This window comes from Barbus barbus (genome assembly GCF_936440315.1).
Source record: "Barbus barbus genome assembly, chromosome: 13".
Lineage (NCBI taxonomy): Eukaryota > Metazoa > Chordata > Actinopteri > Cypriniformes > Cyprinidae > Barbus > Barbus barbus.
The window spans coordinates 11,899,896-11,926,527 of record NC_136741.1 but is presented as its reverse complement, the minus strand read 5'-3'; the positions used below and the strand labels follow the sequence as shown (position 1 = coordinate 11,926,527).

General features: G+C 39.0%; 1 protein-coding gene across 2 annotated transcripts in view; it reads right to left on the bottom strand.

Annotated features, from left to right (window-relative positions):
• LOC306878679 (regulatory-associated protein of mTOR-like) overlaps window positions 1–26,632 on the bottom strand; it is a 273,686-nt gene that overhangs the window by 143,971 nt on the left and 103,083 nt on the right. For both annotated transcript variants that reach the window (XM_079431159.1, XM_079431160.1), the window contains exons 5-6: window positions 14,397–14,555; window positions 12,575–12,721 (exon numbers count right to left, since the gene is read on the bottom strand). In XM_079431159.1, the coding sequence (XP_079287285.1) occupies window positions 12,575–12,721; window positions 14,397–14,555 (306 nt within the window). The remainder of the gene's footprint in view (window positions 1–12,574; window positions 12,722–14,396; window positions 14,556–26,632) is intronic.

The following is a 26,632-nucleotide window of genomic DNA, read 5'->3' as shown; positions in this document are numbered from 1 at the left end:
GTATGCAGAATACCATCTCTAAACGTACAACACGTCGAACCCTGAAGCAGATGGGCTACAGCAGCAGAAGATCACACCGGGTGCTGCTCCTGTCAGCTAAGAACAGGAAACGGAGGCTACAATTTGCACAGGCTCGCCAAAATTGGACAACAGAAGATTAGAAAAACGTTGCCTGGTCTGATGAGTCTCGATTTCTGCTGCGACATTCAGATGGTAGGGTCAGAATTTGGCGTAAAGAACATGACAGCATGGATCCATCCTGCCTTGTCTCAACAGTTCAGGCTGGTGGTGATGGTGTAATGGTGTGGGGGATATTTTGTCGGCACACTTTGGGCCCCTTAGTACCAATTGAGCATCGTTATGTCAGGGATTACACAAGCTTCAGTCTGGATCCAACCTTTAAAAGATCTGAGATGACTGAACACCTGAGATGATGCCAACCCCTCAGAGGACCACAGATGATGCCAACCCCTGAAACAACACATGGAACTACCAAATTTTGCTAAAAGTTTGATTGCAACATATAATCGCTGCTGTTAATAGTGTTATTAACAGCATCATCTGTTTGATTACGTCATTAACTGATTTTTACCGTATAATTCTGCCATATGTACATCAACTTGACAGTAACCACTGATAAGCTACTACTAAAAATATTGTAGAAACTTAATTTCCTGTAAAGCTGCTTTGCAATTTATATTGTGAAAAGCGCTATACAAAAACTTGAATTGAATAACAAAAAATTCACCCTCTTATAACTGTTTACTTGACAATCTCGAACTTGTCTATAAATAATTTAATGTCTTGCAGTGATTTGAAATACTGAGGGACAAACTACTGCTGAAAGGAGAAGTAAAAACAGGAAAAGAGAAAGAAGAAGAGGGACAATCTCCAGCTAACCTAAAAATCCTATCAAATATTCATTCTGAAAAGAGAAAAGATAGGGAATTGGAGAAAAACAATCTAAACGTTCCTGAGCAGACAACAGTGTGTGTGTTTTTTTTTTTTCCTTTTTAAATTACAGGCTTCATTCTCTCTAACCCAGCAGAAAGAGATGCTCAAATCATGCTCATAGAATGCTGTACTCAAACCAAAAGGCATTTTTCTTTGCGGTTTTCTGCCAATGGTGTCCAGCCATGGGTGAACCTGTATCTACGTTTTGCTCTCTATGTGAACGACCTGAGTAAGACAACGAGTGAGTTCTATGAAAACCTATGAAAACCTATGATAGTCCAGGCGATATGTGCAAAATTTGAGGTGATATGTTCACTTTTTCAGAAAAGCATGAAACTTGGTACAATTGTACAGGTTAGGGCCCTGAACATTTTCAGAAATGGAGCCATCGCAAAAACACCCCGTGGTTGCCATGGCGACCATTTTACTCTCCGCCATAACCAAATTATATATTTTGTGTCATATCTCCTGAACCAAACATTATAACACAGAAAAGGTGTCTACCCCTATGTTTTGATGGTCAAAGATTACAATGATACCATATAAACAAACATAAACTGTTCAGGTGGAGAGTTAACCTTCGCCCCCCATTTTGGGCCTCACAGGTGAAAATAACCTACCTAAATTAAAACGGTAACAGTTCCTGACAAAGTGTGCTACACAAACAAATTAGGTATCTTTGTAAAGAAGACACTCTAGGCTTTACTATCCATCATCCAGAGTTGATAATGCTCAAAAAGATAAAAAGTTATAGACACTGACGTGTCTTGAAAAATATTTTTCCACACAGAATGTTTTTTTATTTCATATACAAATACATGAAATAAGTCCTGGAGCAACCCAGAAAAGTAATGGATTGAAAGCCACATGTCTCATGAGTTTATATTTCAAATTTGAAGAAGATACCATGAAAAATGAGATTTCTGCAATATTTTTTCTGAAACTATTTATAGTCCTCCCACCCCCCGTTTGAGGAAAAACAACCACCAAATATATTGCAGAATTATACAAACTATTTTAGTCATTATACATATTCTGGCATAGTTTTTCAATTATAAAATAATAGACAGAATTTTAGACATCATATAAGTGATTTATTTGAGCTCTAAAAATACAAAAATAATTATTTGAGTAATAAAAAAGGAAAAAAAATAGAACAAAATTGCTTTGTATATAGTATGTATGTATATATATTCTGATTGCCAGACATAAACTGATATTGGCAGACATGGTCATACAGTCAGTAATCACACGCTGATGTGCGTCCATACAGATGATAATCATACAGATGGGCCATATAATCAATAATAGCTGATCAATGAATCACAATGATAGCCGTCATAGAGTCGGTAATAAACACGCTGATGTGCGTCCATACATATGATAATCATGCAGATACGGCCACATTCCCCACACAATACACACACACACACACATATAAAAAATGTTGAAGAAAAAAAAAAAAAAAAAAGTTTTTTTTTATGGAAAAGGCAGATCGCTAAGTTACGCCCAGATGACAGCTGCGTCACAGCGTGCGTCACTCAGGAGACAGCGCCAAATTCAAATAAACTATATTCCGCTAATCTGAGACTTTTTTTTCCGTGGACGGTCTCATTCTGTTTGTAAAACTGTATGCTACAACACCGTGTTTTTTTTTACCACCAAGATGCTGTTTTTGAGAGTAATTTATTCCATAACGGACGCGAACAATAACTCCCGAAGAAATTAAATGTAAACAAAGGAATATTCATCCTTATTACAATGTTATTGTTTCGCTGGACTAAAAGTGCTCACTGGGATGTTGTTCTGTGGACCCTTACCTCTCTAACTAAACTGGGATTTCAGCAGTGGACGCGTTTGTGGCTCGTTATTACAATGAATGTGGTACGTACTGCTTTTTTATTCTGCATGTTTTGATGTGTACTCCTTACACAAATGTAGCAAATACATTCCTTATAAGCTTTCCATCGAAAAACAGCGATCTGTTGTCGATGTTTGAGGCTTAGACCTTCAGAATGAATGGCCATCTTTATATAGGAGCTGGATGGGGTGCTGTCCTCATTCTCTGTGGATGGAGGTCCACTTGTAGTCTTTGGTGACTTCGAAATCCATACAAACCTAACACTGCAGACTTCCACTTCCACTCCTAGCTTCATTCGATCTCAAAAGGCTTACCACCCACAAGCACTAACAAATCAGGCAACCAGCTTGACTAAATTTTCACATGCAACTTTATCACAGACAACATTTAGTAAAACCTCTAGACATCTCTGCTCATTTCTTTATTACATTTAACCTACATATTACTACCTGTGTGCCACCAATTCCTCTACCAGTTACTTTTAGGCAAAACCTACGCTCCCATTCACCCCTCCATCTTTCCTCTGTAGTGTCATCCCCTCATCCACCCATTTCTCATCTCTGGATGTAAATACAGCAACTGACACTTTATGATCCACTTTTAATTCTTGTCAAGACAATATCTGTCTAGACTGACCAGAGCATACTACTCATTTTAACCTGCAAAGCCTGTATTAAGATCTGTTAAAAGATGGACTAATGAAACAGAGCGGGATCTACAAGCCTGTTTCGACCTCACTGATTGGTCTGTTTTTGAAGCTGCTGCCACCAATCTGGACGAGCTCACAGAGACTGTAACATCTTATATCAGTTTCTGTGAGGATATGTGCATTCCTAACAGGCCTCATCTAATCTACAACAATGACAAACCATGGTTCACTGCAAAACTCAGACAGCTCCGTCAGGCCAAAGAAGATGCTTACAGAAAGGGGGATAAAGTCTTGTACAAACAGGCCAAATACACACTGGAAAAGGAGATCAGAGTGGCAAAGAGGAATTATTCTGACAAGCTCAGGGACAAATTATCTTCCAGTGATCCTGCTTCAGTGTGGATTGGAATGAAGGATATCACCAGTTACAAGTCACCATCCCCTAGTACTGTGGAGAATCAACACCTGGCAGACGACTTGAACGAGTTCGTTTGTCGTTTTGAAAGATCACCCCACACCCGCTCTGAACACCTCTCCACACAACCATTCACACCTCCAGCAACCCCTCTCTCCCCCACACCTACGATTCAAATCAGCGAAGAAGATGTGTGCCAGGTCTTCAGGAAGAACAATAGAAGGAAAGCACCAGGCCCAGACGGTGTGTCACCAGCCTGCCTAAAAACCTGTGCTGATCAGCTGGCCCCCATCTTCACACAGATCTTCAACAGATCACTGGAGCTGTGTGAAGTCCCCTCATGCTTCAAACGCTCCACCATCATCCCCGTCACAAAGAAACCCAAAATTACTGGACTTAATGACTAGGCCTGTGGCTCTAACGTCTGTAGCCATGAAATCATTTGAAAGACTGGTTTTGGCTTATCTGAAGGACATCACTGGACCCTTACTGGACCCCCTGCAGTTTGCCTACAGAGCAAACAGGTCTGTGGATGATGCAGTCAACATGGGACTGCACTTCACCCTGCAGCATCTGGACAGACCAGGGACTTATGTGAGGATCCTGTTTGTGGACTTCAGCTCCGCTTTTAACACCATCATCACAGAAACCCTTCAGAATAAACTAACCCAGCTCTCCGTCCCCACCTCCGTCTGCCAGTGGATCAACAGCTTCCTGACAGACAGACAGCAGTTAGTAAAGCTTGGTAAATTCACATCCAGCACTCGAACCATCAGCACTGGAGCTCCTCAGGGCTGCGTACTCTCCCCACTGCTCTTCTCCCTCTACACCAGTGTTTCTCAAACCTGTCCTGGGGACCCCCAGCCACCACACGTTTTGTATGTCTCTCTCTCATAGGCCACACCCTTTTCAAGTCTTGCTGACTCTACTAATGAGCTGATGAGTTGAACCAGGTGTGTTAAATGAGGGAGACATCCAAAATATGCTGTGGTTGGGGGTCCCCAGGACAGGTTTGAGAACCACTGCTCTACACCAACGACTGCACATCTAAAGACCCCTCTGTCAAGCTCCTGAAGTTTGCAGACGACACCACACTGATCGGCCTCACCCAGAACGGTGACGAGTCTGCTTACGGACAGGAGGTTAAGGAGCTGACTGTCTGGTGCAGTCTTAACAACCTGGAGCTTAACACGCTCAAAACTGTGGAGATGATAGTGGACTTCAGGAGAAACACCCCTGCTCTCCCCCCACTCACCATAATGAACAGCTCTGTGACTGCAGTGGAGTCATTCAGATTCCTGGGCACCACCATCTCCCAGAACCTGAAGTGGGATGTTCACATAGTGAAAACTGTGGAGATGATAGTGGACTTCAGGAGAAACCCCCCTGCTCTCCCCCCACTCACCATAATGAACAGCTCTATGACTGCAGTGGAGTCATTCAGATTCCTGGGCACCACCATCTCCCAGGACCTGAAGTGGGATGTTCACATAGGCTGTGTCCAAATTCAGGGTCTGCATCCTCCTTAGGATCCTTCCTACCCGGTTGAAGGAGGAGGGATCCTCCGACGTCCGCAAAACCCGGAAGTCGGTGTTTGTGAATTTGGACAGCCTACCCTTCTTTCAGTTCCCTCCCTTACCCGTTGCTCATATCCTGTCGCCTAGCAACCGTGACAGCGCCAAGCAAGAAGCGGGAAAATGGACAAACAAAGAGTTATTCTCCTCATTTTAATTCTTTTGGAAGAAATAAAGCAATTAAATAAATTAAATACTTTCTTTGGTCGTTGTCGGAGAGTTTTTTATATCAGACTACAAGACAGTCACATCCAGGTAAGCCATTATAGCCTATTTTTATTTGTTTTTAAGTATTCTACTAATTTCTCCTACAAATTCATTGAGCCGAAGCATAAACTTTAGCTTGTTTTGTCAGAGAAACTCCTCTCCCACTCCGCTACCGCTCACTTCGTCCGCCATTACGCTCTGCCGAAAAGAATTATGGGATAGGTAGGACGGGAAAGGATCCACCACACCCATCCTTCCAATTCGGGGAAAAGGAGGACGTATTTGTGGGCCGCATTTGAAGGATCCTACGAATTTGGACAGCCTTCGTCGCGGCGCTGTGACGTAGCATCCTTCAAATGAGTACTCCGAAGGATGCAGACCCTGAATTTGGACACAGCCCACACCCATCCTTCCAATTCGGGGAAAAGGAGGACGTATTTGTGGGCCGCATTTGAAGGATCCTACGATTTTGGACAGCCTTTGTCGCGGCGCTGTGACGTAACATCCTTCAAATGAGTACTCCGAAGGATGCAGACCCTGAATTTGGACACAGCCATAGTCTCCATTGTCAGGAAGGCCCAGGAGAGGTTGTACTTTCTTCGCCAGCTGAGGAAGTTCAACCTGCCACAGGAGCTGCTGAAACAGTTCTACTCTGCCATCATTGAATCCATCCTCTGCACTTCAACAACTGTCTGGTTCAGCTCACCTACCAAATCTGACCTCAGAAGACTACGGAGGGTATCATTGGTACAACCCTCCCCACTTTCCAAGAACTGTACTTATCCAGAGTGAGCAAAAGGGCTGGTAAAATCACTCTGGACTCCTCCCACCCAGCACACTCCCTCTTTGAACTGTTACTGTCTGGTCGACGCTACAGAGCTCTGTGCACCAGAACGACCAGACACAGGAACAGTTTCTTCCCTCAGGCAATCCATCTCATGAACACTCAACAATAAACATGGAACACACAACTATAATACACTATCCATTCGCCACACTCACTTATTTTATCTTTATTTTCTCATTTCTAATTTGCACATACTTGACCTGTACATACATAGTTGTCTATATTATGTATTGTGTTTTTGCTGCTTTGTACATTGCCTTTTGGTTAATTGTTGTTATTCTTTTATTATCTGTGTCCTGTCCTGTTGCTGTCTTTCTGTTGCACTGTGGAGCTTCTGTCACTACAACAAATTCCTTGTATGTGTAAACATACTTGGCCAATAAAGCTCATTCTGATTCTGATTCTAAAAAGTTGCCCAGTGCCCCATCTGTACTGTATTTTTGCTGAGCAGTCTTTGGGGTGGTTCACCAATGTACTAGATTTCTCTAATACTAAAAATTAACTAGGCTTGACCAAAAATTTTGTGGGGAGAAGATGAAGATGGTAGTACAGCAGTTAGTCAATAGCAATGTTTGCATGTCTTCCTTCAAACAATCTTAACCCTTGTATGAATCCTAGCTTTTCCCAAAGTTCTGTCTGTGGGATATAATTTTATACCAGAGGACAAAAGGGCTAGAAATAATACTGTTAGGACCTTCCCACTGGGGATCCTGCAATCTACAAGATGTTCTTGAGGAATGCTGTTCCTTTGCTATTCTAATGGAATGGACCATTTGGGTCACACCTTTATAGACACAGTTACATTATTTCTTTCACAGAATGACCAACTGAACTTTAACCAATCAGTTTTCAGCAGTGGCCATTCAACTGAGACTGCTTTGCTGTCTGTTACTCTAGCCCTGCAGATAGCAAAAGCTGATTCCAAATCATCTGTTCTTATTCTGCTGGATCTATCTGCCACTTTTGACACTGTGAATCATCAGATTATCCTGTCTACCATCACCGGATATGCACTCCACTGGTTTGAATCTTATCTCACAGGTAGGTTTTTCAGGGTTTCCTGGGGAGGAGAGGTATCCAAAGAACATCAACTGGCCACAGGGTTTTTTCAGGGATCAGTTCTTGGACCCTTCATCTTCTCCATATACACTACATCACTGGGACCCATCATACAGGCACGTGGTTTCTCCTACCATTGCTATGCTGATGACACACAGCCCTTTCATTAATTTCAACCAGACAATCCAATAATAGCTGCACAGATCTCAGGCTGCCAGGCAAACATCTCGGCATGCATGAAAGAACATCACCTGCAGCTCAACCTTGGAAAAAACTGAGCTTCCTGTATGGTGGCCGAGAGAGCTCAACGGTACAGAAAAACACCTGCAAATTAAGAATACATCTTCATCAATTTGACAACACATATGCTGCAAATGCTCACGACACAAAGAAATAAAGATTCAAGATTTTTATTTGTCACATACACAATTATACAGAAAATAACCAGCAGTGAAATGTAAGTCAGGTCCACTCCAAGGACAGTGTAATTATATAGAATACAAAACACAGAATGTATATAAATATTAAGAAAAAGAAAAGTAGATAAAATAAAAAGAATAAAATAAAAGATAAAAATATAAATATAAATGTGCAGGTCAGTATGTTGTTGACTTAATAATATAAGAAGGAATGTGCAAAAGAATGTGCAAAAAAGTTGTACAGGGTATTCACATAGCAGCAATACGAGGTAGAAAAAATTATGAATAAATTATTGATATAGTGATATTTACATGGAGTCATGTGATGTTATGACACAGAGTTAGAGTTTAGAAGCCTGATGGCCTGGGGGAAGAAGCTCCACTTAAGTCTCTCAGTTTTTGCCATCAGGCTACGGAAGCGCTTACCAGATGGTAGCAAAGTGAATAGACGGTTACCAGGGTGATTTGAGTCCTTAATGATTTTGACAGCTCTACTTTTGCAGCGTTTGAGGTAAATGTCCTGCATAGAGGGGAGAGCAGACCCTGAGATGCGCTCAGCTAAGCGCACAACTCTCTGTAGTGCTTTGCAGTCCTGATTGGAGCTGTTTCCATACCACACTGAGATGCACTGAGTCAATACACTTTCTATGGTCCCTGAATAGAACGTTTTCAGGATTGCTGGTGAGACCCTGAATTTCCAGATGGTACAGTCTTTGCCTGGCTTTCTTTTTTGTTTGGATGTGTGTAGTCCAAGTCATGTTCTTGCAGATAAAGTAAAAAGTCGTGACGTATTGTCAAGTATGGTGACCCATACTCGAAATTGGTGCTCTGCGTTTAACCCATCCAAGTGCACACACACAACAGTGAGTAGTGAACAAATGCACACACACACACACACCGTGAACACACACCCAGAGCAGTGGGCAGCCATTTATGCTGCGGCGCCCGGGGAGCAGTTGGGTTCGGTGCCTTGCTCAAGGGCACCTCAGTCGTGGTATTGAAGGTGGAGAGAGCGCTGGACATTCACTCCCCCCACCTATCCCTGCCGGCCGGGGACTCGAACCCGCAACCTTTCGATTACGAGTCCAATTCTCTAACCATTAGCCCACGACTTCCCCCCGATGTTTACACCGAGGTACTTGAAGCTACTCACCCTCTCCACAGGGGTCCCACTGATCATAAGAGGCGTGTAGGGCCGCTGCTGTCTCTTCCTAAAGGTCCATGATCAGCTCTTTGGTTTTTCTCACATTCAGAGAGAGACAGTTGTCCTGGCACCATGATGTGAGTCTATAGGTCCTTATAGCTATTGTTTCTGTAGCTTGCTCGGTTAGCGTGTTTACAAAGCTTAATGCTACATCCGTGAACTCGCTGACGTCAGATGAACTCGCCCGGAACATGTCCCAGTCGATGTCATCAAGCGCCACCTGTAGCATAGCTTCTGAGTGGGAGGACCAGCGCGTCACTACTCTCTGCACCGGGGATCCTGAACGAGCCTTTGTTTATATTCCGGTGTGAGGAAAATAGCGGCATGGTCCGATTTGCCAAAAGCCGGTAGAGAGCGGGCTTTGTAGGCATTCTTAAACAGAGTAGCAGTGATCCAGTGTATTTGGTCCTCTAGTTGGACAGGATGTGTGTTGATAAAAGTTCAGCATTACCTGCCTGAGGCTAGCTTTGTTAAAGTCTCCCGCGATGATAAAGGCAGCGTCAGGATGTTTGTTAATGTAGCCGCTGAGCACATCGTGAAGCTTAGACAAAGCCAAGCCGGTGTCTGCCTGTGGTGAAATGTAAACAGCAGTAACAATGATCGATGAAAACTCCCGGGGCAGATAAAATGGGCTGCAAATAATGGAAAGATGTTCCAGATGAGGTGAGCAGGAACGCGACAATGGAGATATTCCTGGGATCACACCATTTCTTGTTAATCATAAAACACACTCCCCCTGGATTTACCGGCCTCTGCTGTTCTGTCCATCCGTAAAACAGAAAAGTTATCACTCGGCATTACAGCAGTGTCCGGGACCGAGGGCGTAAGCCATGTTTCAGACAAACAAAGGATGTTACAGTCCCTTATGTCCCGTTGGAAACTTATCCTGGCTCTAAGATCGTCCATCTTATTCTCCAAGGATTGGACATTTGTGAGCAGAATGCTCGGAAGTGGAGGATTATGAGCCCTTTTCCTGAGTCTGTCGTGAATCCTAGCACGTTTTGTTTGTGTTGTGAGCATTTGCACCATCTGCTGTCAAATTGATGAATTGATTGATTAATTTGCTGGTGCTTTTTCTATTTGCATGTGTTTTCTGAAGTTGCAGCCCGTTGAGCTATCTCAGCCACCGTATTCTTGTCTTCCATGCCACTCTTGACTCTACAGCATGATTTCATCATCTTGTTAGGTTCATCAAAAATTATTCTTTGGTGGCCAGCTGACATTCAAGGACCATATTGTAAAGACAGCTCGATCATGCAAGTTTGCATTGCACTACATCAGGAGGATCAGGCCCTTCCAAACAGAGCATGCTGCAAAACTTCTTGCACAGGCCCTTGTCATTTCTAGGCTGGACTATTGCAATGCTCCTCTAGCTGGACTTCCATCATGTGCAATCAAACCTCGACAAATATTTCAGAATGCAGGGGCACGACTGGCCTTCCATGAGCCCAAAAAGGCCCACTTCACACCTCTCTTTATCTCCCTGCACTGGCTCCCGATTGCGGCTTGCATCAAGTTCAAGACATTGATGTTTGCGTACAGAACAGCCACAGGCACAGCACTCTCGTACTTCCTCCTCACTCTTACAAATCTACATCCCGTCCAGAAGTCTGAGATCTGTAAGTAAGCGATGCCTTGTGGTAACATCATAGAGAGGCATTTTCATTCACCTTTCCTGGCTGGTGAAATTCTCTCAATCGCAGTAATTAACAGAACACCTGATACGTTATTATCTGACAGCAACACTAATTTAATCCCATACCCGACCCATTTGACATAAAAATTGGGAGCCGAACCTACACCTGCATTAAATCTACATGAGGTAGACTAAACTCATTTAAACGTTTATTCAAATTGTGAATAGATTAAATACAGAAAGCAAGCAAAGAGGGCTCCCTTTAATATAATCACTACAGCTGTCAATCAGCTGGCAGCGCGATTAGCTACATTGCTCAGCGTGTACTGGACCGAGTCGAAATATGTTGGAAATTTCATTCTACATCTTCTGAAATTTCATTGTAATCCTTCTCATAAAGTCACTGAATTAACCATTAACTGTTCACCTGATTGCGTTGCTGTCTGCGTGTGATGTTAGAACATTACATTGTATATTGTATTGGAAACACACTACCACCAACCTGACTCTGAGAGGTAAGGAAAAATACACTTACCTGAGATGATTTTTTTTATATCTCTGAAATATATGATATTATTCTTGAAAACAATCTTTTAATGTATTATTGAATAAGATATTCAATCATATAAAAAATAAAAAAAAATAATAGCCATAATATGGACTTTTGTAAATGCTGTGATGCTCAGATACTGTGATTTTCTTCTCACATTGCTAATTTCACCATTAACTCTTCACCTGAACAGTTTATGTTTTTGTATATAGTATCATTGTATTCTTTGATCATCAAAACATAGGGGTAGACATCACCTTTTCTGTGTTACCATGTTTGGTTCAGGAGATATGACACAAAATACATAATTTGGTTATGGTGGAAAGTAAAATGGTTGCCATGGCAACCACGAGGTGTTTTTGCAATGGCTCCATTTCTGAAAATGTTTAGGGAAGCAAACTATACAAGTGTACCAAGTTTCCATTTCTGAAAATGTTTAGGGCCACAAACTATACAAGTGTACAAAGTTTCATGCTTTTATGAAAAAGTGAACATTGTTTTCACATATCACCTGGACTATGAGTGTTCGATTGCCTTTTGCTATTCTGAGAGTACTAGGGTTTGAGCTTGATTGACAGGTCTGAGAAGTGAAGGAAATTGTACAATTCTGATGTTATTTTTCAAAAACATTTTACTACTATTACAGGAATAGTTCACCCAAAAATGAATCATTCACACACCCTCCATTCCAAACCGTCTTCTTTCTTCCATGGTACACAAAAGTAGATGTTTAACAAAATGTCCAAGCTGTGTTTTTTCCCCATTTAATCAAAACAGATAGTGATACACAGAATAAACATAACTTTTTCCTGTGTGTCTTGTAACCTATTATTATGTGCCAGATTTCAATAAGAACTTACATTGTGGTATATTACTCATATAAAACTTCAGAAGACTTGGACTGTAGACCACAAATTGTATGAACTACTTTTATGGTACTGAAAAGGGATTTTTTTTTTTGTTGGTCTTTTTGCCCTTTTTTGAGCTTGAGAGACAGAATCACCACCCACTCGCATTTAAAGGGGTCATGAACTGAGGAAGCAAAATTGCCTTGATATTTTGACATATAAGAGGTCATTGTACTGCAAAAGCATCCTGTAAGTTTCAGAACTCAAAACTTTCTCATTAGTCAAAAAAAAAAGCCAGTTCTATCAAACCTCTATTATATAGTGTGTGTGCGTGCACGTAATATCACACACCTCCAGCTCCTGCTCCCTCTGCAATGCAAACTGTTTGAATGACTTGACAATGATCCCTGCATTCGAGCAGTCATACACAAAGATGGAGGGACTTCCCATCCACGTCTGTAGGTCATAGATTGAGAGTGGGATGTACTGTGTGTAGTTCTGAAAGAGAGAGAGAGAAAGAAAGATATTTGTTTTGACCAGTGGCGATTCAAACTTTTATGGCGCCCTGAATGAACCACCCCATCTGCCACCCATAAATACGTTTTGCTTGTATATACAGTATGTGACCCTGGACCACAAAACCTGTCATAAGTCGCACTGGTATATTTGTAGCAATAGCCAAAAATACATTGTATGGGTCAAAGTTATCGATCAGTTCTGGCTGACACAGGGATATATTTGATTCTAAATAAATCAAATAAAACCTCTTCTAAAACCTCTCTGTTTTCTTGAAAAACAAAAAATATAAATTTTGTAACCAAATATAGCATTCATCTGCATGTGCTAGTGCATGTGCAATAATGGCACGCGTGCCTGGTTGTCAACCCCTGATATATACAGTGTATAGCTTATATAATAACAAATTCAAGCAAATAATTAAAAAACAGCACAACTGTACTGCAAAAACATTAATAAAGTGAGTGATATTACGTTTGTTTAAAAAAAAAAAACATTATATTACAAAATCACATTTTACTGTCTCTTTATGTAAGCTAGTAGGTCAGACAAAGGAATGCTTCTGCCCTATGTATAATTGCATAGCATAAGTGATATATAAGCAAGATGAGTTATAGCTGCATAGATACCGTTTACCTTTTCAAATTTTGCCTCTTCTTTTATTTTCTAATTTGGGCTCCTGATGGCTTAAATTCTAACTCTCCCTGATTAAGTCACATTAGTGAAACTGACTTGAAATAAAAAAAAAAAAATGAAATAAAGTGAATAACTTGAAAAAGAAGTGTCATTGCGGCATTAAATTTTGATCTGCCCAAGCTGCATATTTCTTTTTATGCATTTTATGCGGTCCAAATTATAACCAATCACAAACGATTATGTTTGAGCTTATGAATTCAGTGGCCAATCAGGGGTGTTCAGATGAGTCATTGCTGACTGAATTTTGCACTCTCGCGAGTTCTCACATCAGAAACAACCAAGTGCAGATGTACGTGCGATGCAAGCAAGAGATTTATTTCACAGTGTAGACAGTTTAAGTGATTATAACGTGAGTTTTTTTGAGAGTGCTTAAACGAGTGCTAGACTTAAGTCAGTGATAATGTTCTATATGATAATGTTTATTCGCTGTTTGAATAACAACAAAATTACTGCACAACTTACTGTTTTTATTCAACTGATCAGCTTTAATACAAATTCAGCAGTATTCAAAATATTTTATGACATGACACCTGTATTTGCTACTTGCAGACTTGTTAGTAATGTGCGTTGTTAGGTTAAACATAAATCTACTGGGCACACACACAGATTCCCGACCAGGTTAACTGACCCAAACAGTGACATGATATATAAAATAAAAAAATAAAAACGATCACGTATTCTGCTTTTTTTTTTTGTGTGCAGGCACCCTTTTCCGCCACTGGCAAGATGCGTTTCTGAGCGGTTGCCAATGTTGCCCATACCTAAATCTGCCACTGTTTTTGACAACTCAACTCAGTTCATGCCCAAAACTACCTAATTAAATTAATTTTAATTTAAGAAAGTAAAGGGAGTACAAGAGTAAACAAACTACTGTGGGTAACTGCTGTGAAGAGAGATTGAAATAAGTTTACTATTCAGCACTGCTCACTAAACACATTTTTCCTGGTTCTTTTTACCTTACCTTGTTGAATACCCAGATCTCTCCATTGACAGTGGGTCGAGGCACTCCATGGCCATTATAATGAAAGAGAACACGTTCCTCTTTGGCATTTCTCCGTAGTGAAGTACACAATTTCTTCACCTCATCAACTGTAGGATCCAAACTCTGCTTATAGCGGGCCTGGAAGAGAGAGGATATTAAATAACACTGACATCCAGTAAAAACATTATTGAAGGAATATGTCAGAGCAGCTCTCAAAATATCTGAGAACTCCAGATATAATATAAAATTAGCATTAATAAAGATTGAAAGTCATCAACCCTTACAAATTAATCTACTTTAAAGTAAACAGTACAGAAAATCTGCTATTTTCAAGATTATTTGTATTGATAAATGTGCACTCTTGACTGAAGAATAAAAAAAGAGACTGTTCTAAAATCTAAATAGCCCCCCCCCGTTTTAATAAATATGTATATTTTTTATTTCTGTTAAATGGACAGTGAGCAGTCGAGTTCTTGTTTGTGAGCTGTATGCACTGCTACAGTCACTTTCCACAACAATAAATAAAAAAAAAAATACTTCAGTACCTGATTACCAAAAACATGCATGAATAAAATGTAATTTTTGCTCAGTGATTCCAATACACCCCTGCTGTGAGCTACTTGAACTGGTGGGAGCAAAACTGGCCATGGCAAAAACTGGTGTATACTAGGGGTTTAACGGTACACAAACATGACGGTTATTTTTTATTAAACCGTGGTTTACTGAACAGATTGAATTTATTCTTAGGAATAAAAACCTACCCCAGCTTATGCTCTAAACTGTAGGGAGCCTTTTCACATTACTATAAGGTTACAATTAACAACAAAGCCCAAATTTAATTTAATAACTATTTATTTTTAAATATAATAATCAACACTCAAATAAAAATAATGCAGATAATGCAGTAATTGCACATAATGCAGTTTTAAATTTACTTCTAAATTACAAAAATTTCTAGCCTATATGTTGTTGAAATATTCATTTACATATTGGCTGTCATAACTTGTTTCATAACAGATTTATTTAAACAAAATAATAAGACACCTTTAACAGGTATGGTAAAATATATACAAAATGCTCACTAGGCTTAATTTCTCCAGCATACTAACTGGCTGTGGACATTAATGACTTGCTTGAGGTAAATAAATTACTACGTGTAAAGCTGTTTTACTGATGTCTTTTCGCGGTTGAAACACTGATTGAGCGATTGCATGTGGTATGCGATGTTTATTCATGTTTATTTCATGTTAAATCTAGTAGTAAAGAGGAAGGAAAGATAATTTATAATTTATGATAATTTATTTACTCTCCATTCATGACTGTTTGTGCTACTGCTACTGCTGCTATGTGTGCGTGTGTGTGTGTGTGTGTGTGTGTGTGTGTACGCGCGTGCGTGCGTGCGTGTGTGCGTGCGTGTGTGAACAGAGTATGGATAAGAAGAAGAGAAGGGTTTTTGGGAATGATAAGGAAATAGTTTTATAAATACCCAGTTAAATATGTGACTATTACTATCTGCACAGACAGATCTATCTAGCATTATGTTTATATTACTCTTATTTTATTTATTTATTTTAATTTTGCCCAAGAACATTTATTTAATATGAAATTTACACTTCACTGGTGTGGCTCACAATCTCAGAAGAACTACAAACTTTATAACAATGGAATAATACAATAAAAATGTGATAATCACAGAGGAGGCACAAATTGTATGTGCCATGTGTGAGATCGACAGAATGATGCAGTATGAAACACACCTCATTCTTTCACTGTCCTCTCCAGCTGGTGTAAATATGTGTATGTGTGTGGTATTACATAACTCTGAGTGAGTGAGACATGGTATTTGGAAGAGTGTTAAGGAATTGTGTTTAGAGCTCTTTATATCAAAACCTAATGTCCTGACTACAGGTCAGTGGACTGGTGTGTGAGTGTGTGTAGATTTTGCATAGACTGGGGAGACCAGATGCCTCCACGAGGATAGGCAATTGTGAAATAAACATCAATGTTGGGCCAGCAGTGTCTTGGGCACTTTCCCACTGAGAATGGGTAACACATTTCTATCTGGATATTTTGGTTGTGGGCCCTGTGTCTCACCTGGTTGTCCGCTGACAGCAACTTTAACCAAAGTTGCCCGGAAACATTGCTCAAAAAGTTGCCCCATATGAGATGTGTAATAAATTCAGTGGTCCACTCCAAAGACAATTATTCTGCTTATCCACAGTTAACCATTTTCAGGTATCGTCCTTAAAACACTTCTGTGTGAAGAACTATTTTTTATGCTATCCATTAAGCATCTTGCTACAAACACTGCAAGCTATCATTGTCTAGTCAGTGCAACACCTAGTAATCTATAACCATTCAATGTCGTCCTCAAATTAGATTGAAAAACTGGCATTCCACGAGTCTTGACTTTTTTCATTTGTATTACTGATTGCTTGTGTTCTCAGTGTTCCACACAGGCTGTTGCTCGGAGACCCCCTCCTAAACACAATAGAAAATGTAATGGATTTAAGGGTTATGATGGGAATTGTATTGGTTTTAATGTAAACTTTAATGGTGTCTGCTGGTATTTGATGCATTCTATTGGTGGGAAAAGGAATTTTGTAATGGTTTTTATGGAAGCTATAAGAATTTCTGATGGTTTCTATTGTTTTTTTTAGTGTGTTTTTTTTTCAGCAGGGTAACAATACTCGTACTGTGCTGCACACTATTGACAATATTGAACTGAAGCTTGACTTTGCAAATTTAAAATCGCAATCGCAATATCTGTAAAAAAAAAAAAAACGCAATTAGATATTTTCCCCAAATCGCTGACCCTCCTTAGAAACGATCAAGGCTTAGAAACGTAACAAGGAGATCGTTAAAATAATCCATGTGACATCAGTGGTTCAACCGTAATTTTACGAAGCTATGAGAATACTTTTAGTGCACAAAGAAAACAAAAATAACGACTTCATTCAACAATTAATTTCCTCCCAATAGCGCCAATTTGGAGAGTATCACATACGTAAACAACATATGCAATGCATGTACGTGGATACATTGTTTACGTTCAGATCAAAGTGTTAAATTATCCGCATACAGTGCTGCTGACACAGAACAGCATATGCTGTTTACGTATGTGATAGGCTATTCTCCAAAATTATGCTAGGGTGACAACGGAAGAGACGAATGGTTGAATAAAGTCGTTATTTTTGTTTTCTTTGCACACAAAGTATTTAGTAAAACTACGGTTGAACCACTGATGACAGAAGGATTATTTTTAACTATCTCCTTGCTACGTTTCTGATCGGAATGCACCAAAAATATCCTAAATTGTGTTCCGAAGATGAACGAAGGTCTGACAGGTTTGGAATGACATGAGGGTGAGTAATTAATTACAGAATTTTGCTTTTTAGGTGACTTATCCCTTTAATTAAGAGATATAATGATATGAAACCGATATACAGCTCACGGGTCAGTTACCATTGCTCTAATATTATCAGTAAAATATCACTGTAACCTAGGCTTAAGAAATGAGAATAATGTTTTTGTATATCTAGCCTGAGTCTGGTCCTGTTTTTGGAATCACCTGAAAATCCTGTTGTTTTCTCACCACAGGTATAATTTAATTTATCTGCTTCACAGCTCTACACTTCTATGACCATACACAATATCTCAGACTACTTTACAAGTTAGACAGCCTTGCATAAACCTAATATCAGTCTTACATAACTTGAAATGATATATGAGACATGAAGTTTGTAAGAATGACTATAAGAAATGATAATCAACACTGAGGCAGTGCTATTTTGATGACAAAGGCAGGATTGAGCTCTTACACAATTCAAAAAGATGCAGTGGTATAGTAAACTCATTTAGAATATATTTCACTGTAAAAAGCCTACATAACTTTATTTATTTTTTACAAACAACATGAATTATTAATTCATAAATAATTCTATGGAATAGCTCACACAAAAATGTAAACGCCCACTGCTATGATTTCCTAACAGTTTGAAAGCCTACATCCTTTACAGAAGAATGCTGCTGTTTAAATGCATAAATACTCAGTACATATCACACAATCTGTAATAACAGACAAAGCAATAGTGATCACGTAATAAAAACAGTTACTCACACTTGTGTGGCGCGACATTACTGTCGGATTCCAATACAGTTGGCACACAGCATTCTAAAAATCCTATGTCAAATTGTGCCTTGTTTTTAAATTAATCCATGGTAAAAATTAAGTGAACAAAGGACCAAGTTCTTTCTGACGTGGTTTGGTACTTCATTAAAGATAAAGTTCATCAAATAAATTTTATCATTCGGTTTGTGTAGACCTGCGTTTGCCTCTCTCGTTATTTACACTACATGCGCGAATCGGTGGGCGGGGCTAACCAGACAGTGATGTAGAAGCAGGTGTTGATCTGTGGAGTTTAGCCACACTATTTCATCATAGAGTGGCACATTCCACAACCTGTCGTTTTTGCAGATTAGCTTCAATATAAGCTGTTATTAGACTAATGAGAAAGTTTTGAATTCTGAATTCTTGTGAACTGAAAATGTTTTATAGCACGATGACCTCTTATATATCAAACCATCAAGGGAATTTTGATTTCTCAGTTCATGACCCCTTTAACACAAATCACATACTCAGTCAAACAGCTTGAACATTAAGGTATGACCCACACACACTCCCATGAAACTAGGGATATGCAACAGCGATCGAGTACTCGGCCGTGACAGCGATGATCGATCATGAAAATGATGATCGCGGGAAAACAAAAATCTGATTGGTTATAGCAGCGCATTGGGCGGCACCCTGAGTTATGCGAGACGGTCATAATGCTTTTAGATGTTTCTTTTTCAAAAATACTGATCCTATAATAATGCAGCAGTGATTTCTTTCGTCATATTTGTTCAACAGTAGGCATACTTAAATTAAAATTGTTTTCGTACTTCGTATGTCTTCGAAAACACGCAGGCGATTTTAGGAATTACTTGTGTCTTATTATCCAAGTTATCTGATTAATATCATAGGAAGTGTCATATAGAACAGGTTTCAGTTTACTGGCATAAAGTCCGTTTCACCTCAGGCAGCTTTTTTATTCTTTTTTAGATGCTTCGTTTTTAATAACATTGCTGCATCAATCATAATCTAACATCTAATCGTGTTCATGTTTTCATAGACATGTTTTCATGTCATTTTTATTTTTAACATTCATTTTCATAACAGTCTTCAGATATTTTCATTATCTCCATAACGGCCATGCATATCTTAAACATAAGGACATCGGTAAAATAGTCGATGTGACATCAGTGGTTTAGCCATAATTTTACGAAGATATGAGAATACTTTTTGTGGGCAAAGAGAACAAAAATAACAACTTTATTCAATAATTCTTCTCCCGAGTTACTGTCTTCTGCCATTATAGAGAGTACCACAATGCATGCGCGTGCTATCCTCTGCTCGTAAACGAGGCACAGCGGATGCGTGTTCTACGTCACCAGCACCACAAGCATGCGTTGTTTACATGCAGAGGAAAGCACGCGCATATGTCATGGTACTCTCCATAATAGCGGCACACGGGATGAGGAGAAGAATTGTTGAATAAAGTTGAACAAAGAACCACTGCTGTCACATGGACTATTTTACATTCTGTGTGAACTTCCCCTTAGTTTTCTGTTCCTTGCTGCTTCTGTCCATTTTATTTTTCAGCAGCTATGAGCAAAATTAATCAACATTAATTTTAGAAGAGCTATAACAGCCTCTCATATCCTGAAAGGTCCATAATGGTCAGTAATCAGTATGTGCAGGAGGCAGTACAGAGGAAATAGACCTTTTATCATGAGCTCTATTCAGACTAATTTAGTTAACGTCAAAACACCTGCTAATGTGAATTCACATTGCATTCATAACCAACTTTAATGAGGTCCACAAGAATGCGCATAACTACACAAAGATCTCTAGATTTCATTCACAACGTTCTACACATTCATACATCTTGCATGTTTATTGAATATTTAATCAAATCTGAGTATGAGTGTAGTACTATCATCAAAATAAATAAATAAAAACTAAAAAAGTCTGCAGATTCTGTCTCCTATTATATGCTTTTGAATATGAGATTTAGCCACTCCACTTGAATTGTGGGAACATTCAAAGATCATGGTGGGGTGACATGTTGGGCACTTGTGTAGCACTTGGAACAAATCAAATCACTCATTAAAAGCACTTAAGCAGGACTGTGACCATGCTGTCTCTCCATGTAATTGGCTGGACAGTTAGTTCAAGTGTGTGAGAGTGAGTCAGAAGCTGTTAAAGCGACAGGTTTGAACCAGATGAGGGTCAGGATTGAGAGACACATCACCTCCTGTCCAAATCTGTGAGGAGTCACACTTCCTCATACATACACACACACAAACACACAGGAGCTGTATCCTTGGCAGCTAAACAACGCGACTGTTTCTGTGACTCAGTGACATTATTATGCAACTGGATGGAGTCCGAAAGCAATCAGTTTGTGTTAGGTGATGAGAGCCAGAGAAAGGAAAGACTGGTTTAAAAAACACAAACACAAAAACACTACGCTTATCAGATGATTGTGTAATACCACAGCAGGACGGATGCTCAACTGAAGAGGATGTGATATGAACATGAGCTTTCCATATCATACAAAATGAAAAAAATTTAAAAAATTAAAAAAAATAATTCACTGTACATACAGGCACACAGTTGTGTTAAACCAAGAGAGATACTATAAAGAACACTGGTAAAGAAAAAGTAACTTCATTTTCCTTGGGATTGTAAAAGTGTCTCGGTAATTAAAATGTATTTATATTTAAATATTTAATTTATATTTAAAAGTGGAAAAAACATTCATGAAAGAAAAATAGTAAAAAATAAAGCAAAACCTAAATTAAATAATATTCTTTTTTAAATAAATTACATAAACTACTTAGGTTATGAAGTTAACAATGAAAAAAATCAGATGAATAGTTTTATCTCAAATTTTTAAAAAGAACTGACTATTTAAACATTTAACCCTGTAATGTGTGGCAGTAATGAAGCACACAATGAGAGAATATCCAAAACAATCGACCTTAATGACAAAATCTCCGGAGAAACAGCAAATATACAATGCAACCATGCAATAAAGTACGACACAGAACAATGAACTGAGGAAACTGACAACTTAAATGTACAGAGATAGAGATAACCAGTGTTGGGCAAGTTAAATGTAATTAAATTACTGATTACTCTTAAAATGAATCAAATTACTGTTCTGATTACTTTATTTCAAAAGTAATTAGTTACATTACTAGTTGTGTTACTTTTTTCTGTGACTACATCCATGAAATCCCAGCATAAACGCTCCCGATAAATATTTGTTATTAAAGCATCAACATTCACAAAACATGTTATTTTTAACTAAAGCAAGCATAGGCTGCTGAGTACATTGTTTGGCATGGCAGAATGCCAGCAAATAGCGCTGCTTTTATAATCTCTAAAAAGATGATATCTCAGTTCATCGCAATCTTACAAAGCTCTGTTATAACAATGAATATATGCATAATGAATCTTTCATAATGTCTACAATTCGTATGCTATAATGAGAGGATTCGTGAGCACGCACATGTCAGCACTGCACTGGCCATTGCGTTCCAGAAATCAACATTGCTCAAAGCAGCAAACACGTGTTATAGCCTAAATAGAAACTATGCCTACACTTGCGCCTGTTAATCATTTTTTATTTTATAGTAGTTCTTGTTGCTTTTGTGCAATAGATGAATAACAATTAATTTGTTTTAGATATTTTATGTTTAGATATTTCTATTTTGCGGGAGATTTTTCTCCCGCATCCCGCACACACAAGAGTGTCTACCCACACGCACCAGCACTCGCCCATCTTCTCCTGTGCCGCACTCTGTTGCGTCGAGTCTCGCGGGAGTGCAGGTCTGTAATCCACTGGCACTGAACTTGACAGCGCGTGCTACACCCTTTTTACAATCAGTGTTATAAAACACTGCATTCTGTCAGCAGTGCAACGCGGCAGTAATGTATAGAGACCTCGGCTTGTAACTATACTCTAATTACTATTTTGAAAATTATAACGTTACTAAAAAAGTAATCAAATTACAGTAACGCATTACTACCCAACACTGGAAATAACTCAATGAACAACAGGTGAACACAATCCAATTAGAAACCATAGAGACTAACTAGCGAACAGAACTCAGGCAATGCAAAACAGGGAAGAGTTTGAAAATGAAACCAAAACAGAATGAGACCATTGTAACAGTTACAACTGTTCCTTTGGTAGCTTCCCTCCCTGTCACTAGGGGGAGTTGGGGAAGGTAACCATTCTAGCACACCCTTTTATAAGGAAGTGAGTAAGATTGTAGCCATGTGCTTTAGCAGGGCTAGGAGCTCATCTTTGTTCAAGCTGTTGTATGGGCCCTATTTTGAGGAACATTATTGTTCTTTCAGCTCAATGTAAGTGATGTTTTTGGTTTTTGTGGGATGGATTGTGTATATATGTATATGGAATGTTTCATGTTTGATCTGATTATTATTTAATTTTGTTTGTATACAGAGGGTTTCCTTTTGTGGGTGTATGAGCTGTGCCAACCATCAACTATGAGTATTGAAAAGAGTAAGGACTATTTCATCCTGAGTACTTGTTTGGACTGATTTCCTTGATGCTTGTTCTGGAATGGGAAATGGATTCTTAATATGGACATTAACCACTGTGAGCTCCATCATCACTGGTCATCTGTGATCTTTTTGCATTCTCTACCCCTTTAAGAGGAGTGTTATAAGGTAGTGTGGTTTCATGTCTGTATGTGGTCAGGTTTAATGGTGTATTTTCCTTCAATGAAGGTTTGTTCTTATATATATATATATATATATATATATATATATATATATATATATATATATAAGTAATGGGGTTAAAAACTTTAAAATACAGTTGCTGGATGATCCCCCCTCAGATTTTGTGTGACTCTGGTTGTTTTATTATAGCTGGTGTTACATAAATTTGGCGCCCAAACAGGGACCTCCTTGACTTAATCCATTTTAGCCCTGGCAAAATTTGTTTGGACATTTATCAAAAGTGTTCTTGCCTTTATTCACATTGTACTTATGTGTCATGGAATGATGTTTTGTGAATGTTATATATTTTTGTATATGTAACCATGGTGAGGATAGATTGTTGTTCCCCTCTCCAGAAAATATAAAATGGCCACATCTAATGATGAGGTAGAAGATGGGTCCGTACCGAGCCTAGATCCAGATTTTACTGCAGGCCCCTTTGTCACTCGACGTGAGCCATTGCAGGAACTTATTCAATCACTGGGTAGTTTATATCTACAATAAGATAATGAGGCAGAAATTGGTGATGGAGAATTATTGCCACCACCACCTCCTCCTCCAGTATAAGACGACAAAGAGTCTCTTATTAGTTTGGCTAGAGCCTCAAAGTTCCATCGTCTGGAGGTTAGGTTGGATATGCTAGAACCTGATTCTGCAAAATGTTAAAAACACAGAATTAATCGTCCAGAGAGCCATCCAGCCCATAAGTAATCAATTAAGTGATTTACAGCGTCAAATACAAGATCTAGCTAAACAACAAGAAAGTCTAAAACAAATCCTGAAGCGACAAGGAACTGAACTTGATGAGAAGTTGGCTGGGATGGTTAAAAAAAGAGTGTAACCTTGTGAAACAGAAATGTGAATCAAACAAAGGAACTGGGTGAAGCCATTACGGATTGTTTGAAAAGAAGAGATGCCAAGTTGAAATCTTTGATTCAGTCAACTCCTGTAGCAATATCCACTCCGCTGACACACCTGGCCTCAGCAGCGTTGGCTGTCCAGACATCTGGTAGCTGCTTTCATTCTTTTCCCAATAAAGCTGCGATCAAACTAGAATTTCCAAGGTTTGGAAGTATGGAAGGGGAAGATCCTATTGACTATTTGGGGAAGTGTGAGGAATATTTAGCTGTTTGGCCGATGAGTGACAGTGAAATTTTAGCATCACTTCCATCAGTTTTAACTCACACTGCTAAAGACTGGTGGGTAGCTCAGGTGTGATCGTGGAATCAGTTTAAATCCATTTTTTGCAGTCATTCCTCTCGGACGATGATGAAGTTGAGGCGGAAAGGAGAATTTGTGAACGAAAACAAAGTGGATGAAAGCATTAGAACCTTTGCCTTTCAGTACAGGGCTTTGTGTTTGAGACTGAAACCCACTATGACAGAAAAGGAGATACTACAAGCCACTTTGAGGTAGGGATGCGCGATATACCAGTACTGGAAAAATACCGGTATATATTATATTTCAAACGGTACGATATCCTAATTTTGATCAATTCGGTATTTCATACGCTGCAGTTGCGAAATGCACCTGTAGGTGGCAGTGCTTCCCAAATTGCTGCGCAACCGGTAAAATGTGACAACAGAACAACGTGATGGATCAAACAGATTAAACTATCAACGCACCAGAAATTAATAAACAAAGAGAACAGTAGAAGTGAAATATGGCATTACTTTGGATACAAAACAGATGACAAAGGTGAACGAACTTACCTTACTGCACCTGTATGCAAGCGTTGCTATAAATCATGCGTTTCCACAGAGACAACACATCAAACCTTTTTAAGCACTTGTCACTTGCTCATCCTGATCTTTTCAGGTGAGTGCCTCATTCATAAATTCAGATTTAATTTGAACTTTTATTTACAACTGATCAACGCACATACAGATGTGATACAGTAAGCTCAAACGTGCATGTGAGACACGCTAGAACCAGTGAAGTTTTGGTCATGTAATATATTAGGGCTGGGTATTGTGACCAATTCTGCGATTCGATTCGATTCTTATTTTTATGGTTTCGATTCGATTCGATATCGATTAGCTATCAATATTTCATTTTAAATGTTAGTTTTGCAGACATGGGATCCATATTTTTATATATATATGCTGGTAACTGAAACTCTCCTACTTAAGTTTATTACTGAAATACACATCTACATTAATAATAGGGTGCACACAGTTGTTTTTTTTAGTGGAGCAATTCGAAAGATAAGTGAAGTGACATTCAGCCAAGTATGGTGACCCATACTCTGAGTGCAATGGCCAAGCCTCGCTCTGGGTGAACCGCCTTCTTGATCATGGTGTCTCCCCTGCCAGGTAAGTATATCTATAGATGGTGACACCTTCAGGACAAGAGGTGAATATTCATATCCTCTTACTTCACGTAAGTTCATGCCGCGCATTAAGAATCGATTCGGGGATTTCCCGAATCGATATCTTTGCGTTAAACTGAAGATCGATTAAAATCGGAGAATCGATATTTTTTACCCAGCCCTATAATATATGTACTTGCATTACATACAATCGAATATTAATTGGATTTGAATTGAGCAAGAATTTTGCTATATTCATTGTAGTATCAATGATATGAAGGGAATATTTCTGCCGCGCTGTCGACCGCTAATAAGAAGCAGCAGAGAGAGTGAGATTTATTTAATGCTTTTTCTTTGGTTGAGTCTGAAATCTGAAAACAATCTGAGAGAGAGAAATAATAATGTGATTTTGAATATTACTTTGACTGTTAGAATAACACTTTACAATAAAGCAATATTTATTGCCTTAATTGCGCAACTTCAGTTGTATTTTTTTTTTCTTCAAACTCAGTCAAAATGTAACCTATGTTCCCTGTAGGTTTTTTGTTAGTTTGATACAAAGTTATTAAGATATGAATCTGTTTTTATTATTATTATTATTAAATTTAATAAAACTGTTCTAAATTCACTTATCTTTTGAGGCTGGTTATTTGTCACCTATGGTATCGATTTAGTATCAATACCGAGGTATTACATTCTGGTATCGTACCGAAGCCAAAATTATGGTATCGAGCCATCCCTACTTTGCGGAATTGTAATCCAAGGATTGCCAGTATTTTAAGGGGAACTGTGACATCGGTTGATGAGCTAGTTAAAGTAGGTACACTGGTGGAACGTGATATGGCAGAAGAAAGAGCTTTTTGGAGGCAGCGACAGGCTGAACAAGCTCCAAGGGGTAATGGAACAAACAGACCCAATCATTGACAGTGAGTCAGACTAAATGAAATAAGCCTGGCCTATTTGGTAAACTTATTTTATGAAACCGGCCTCGAGGCGTTAGAAGTCAGAAGATACACAAGTTAATTTATGATTTGCTGTTTG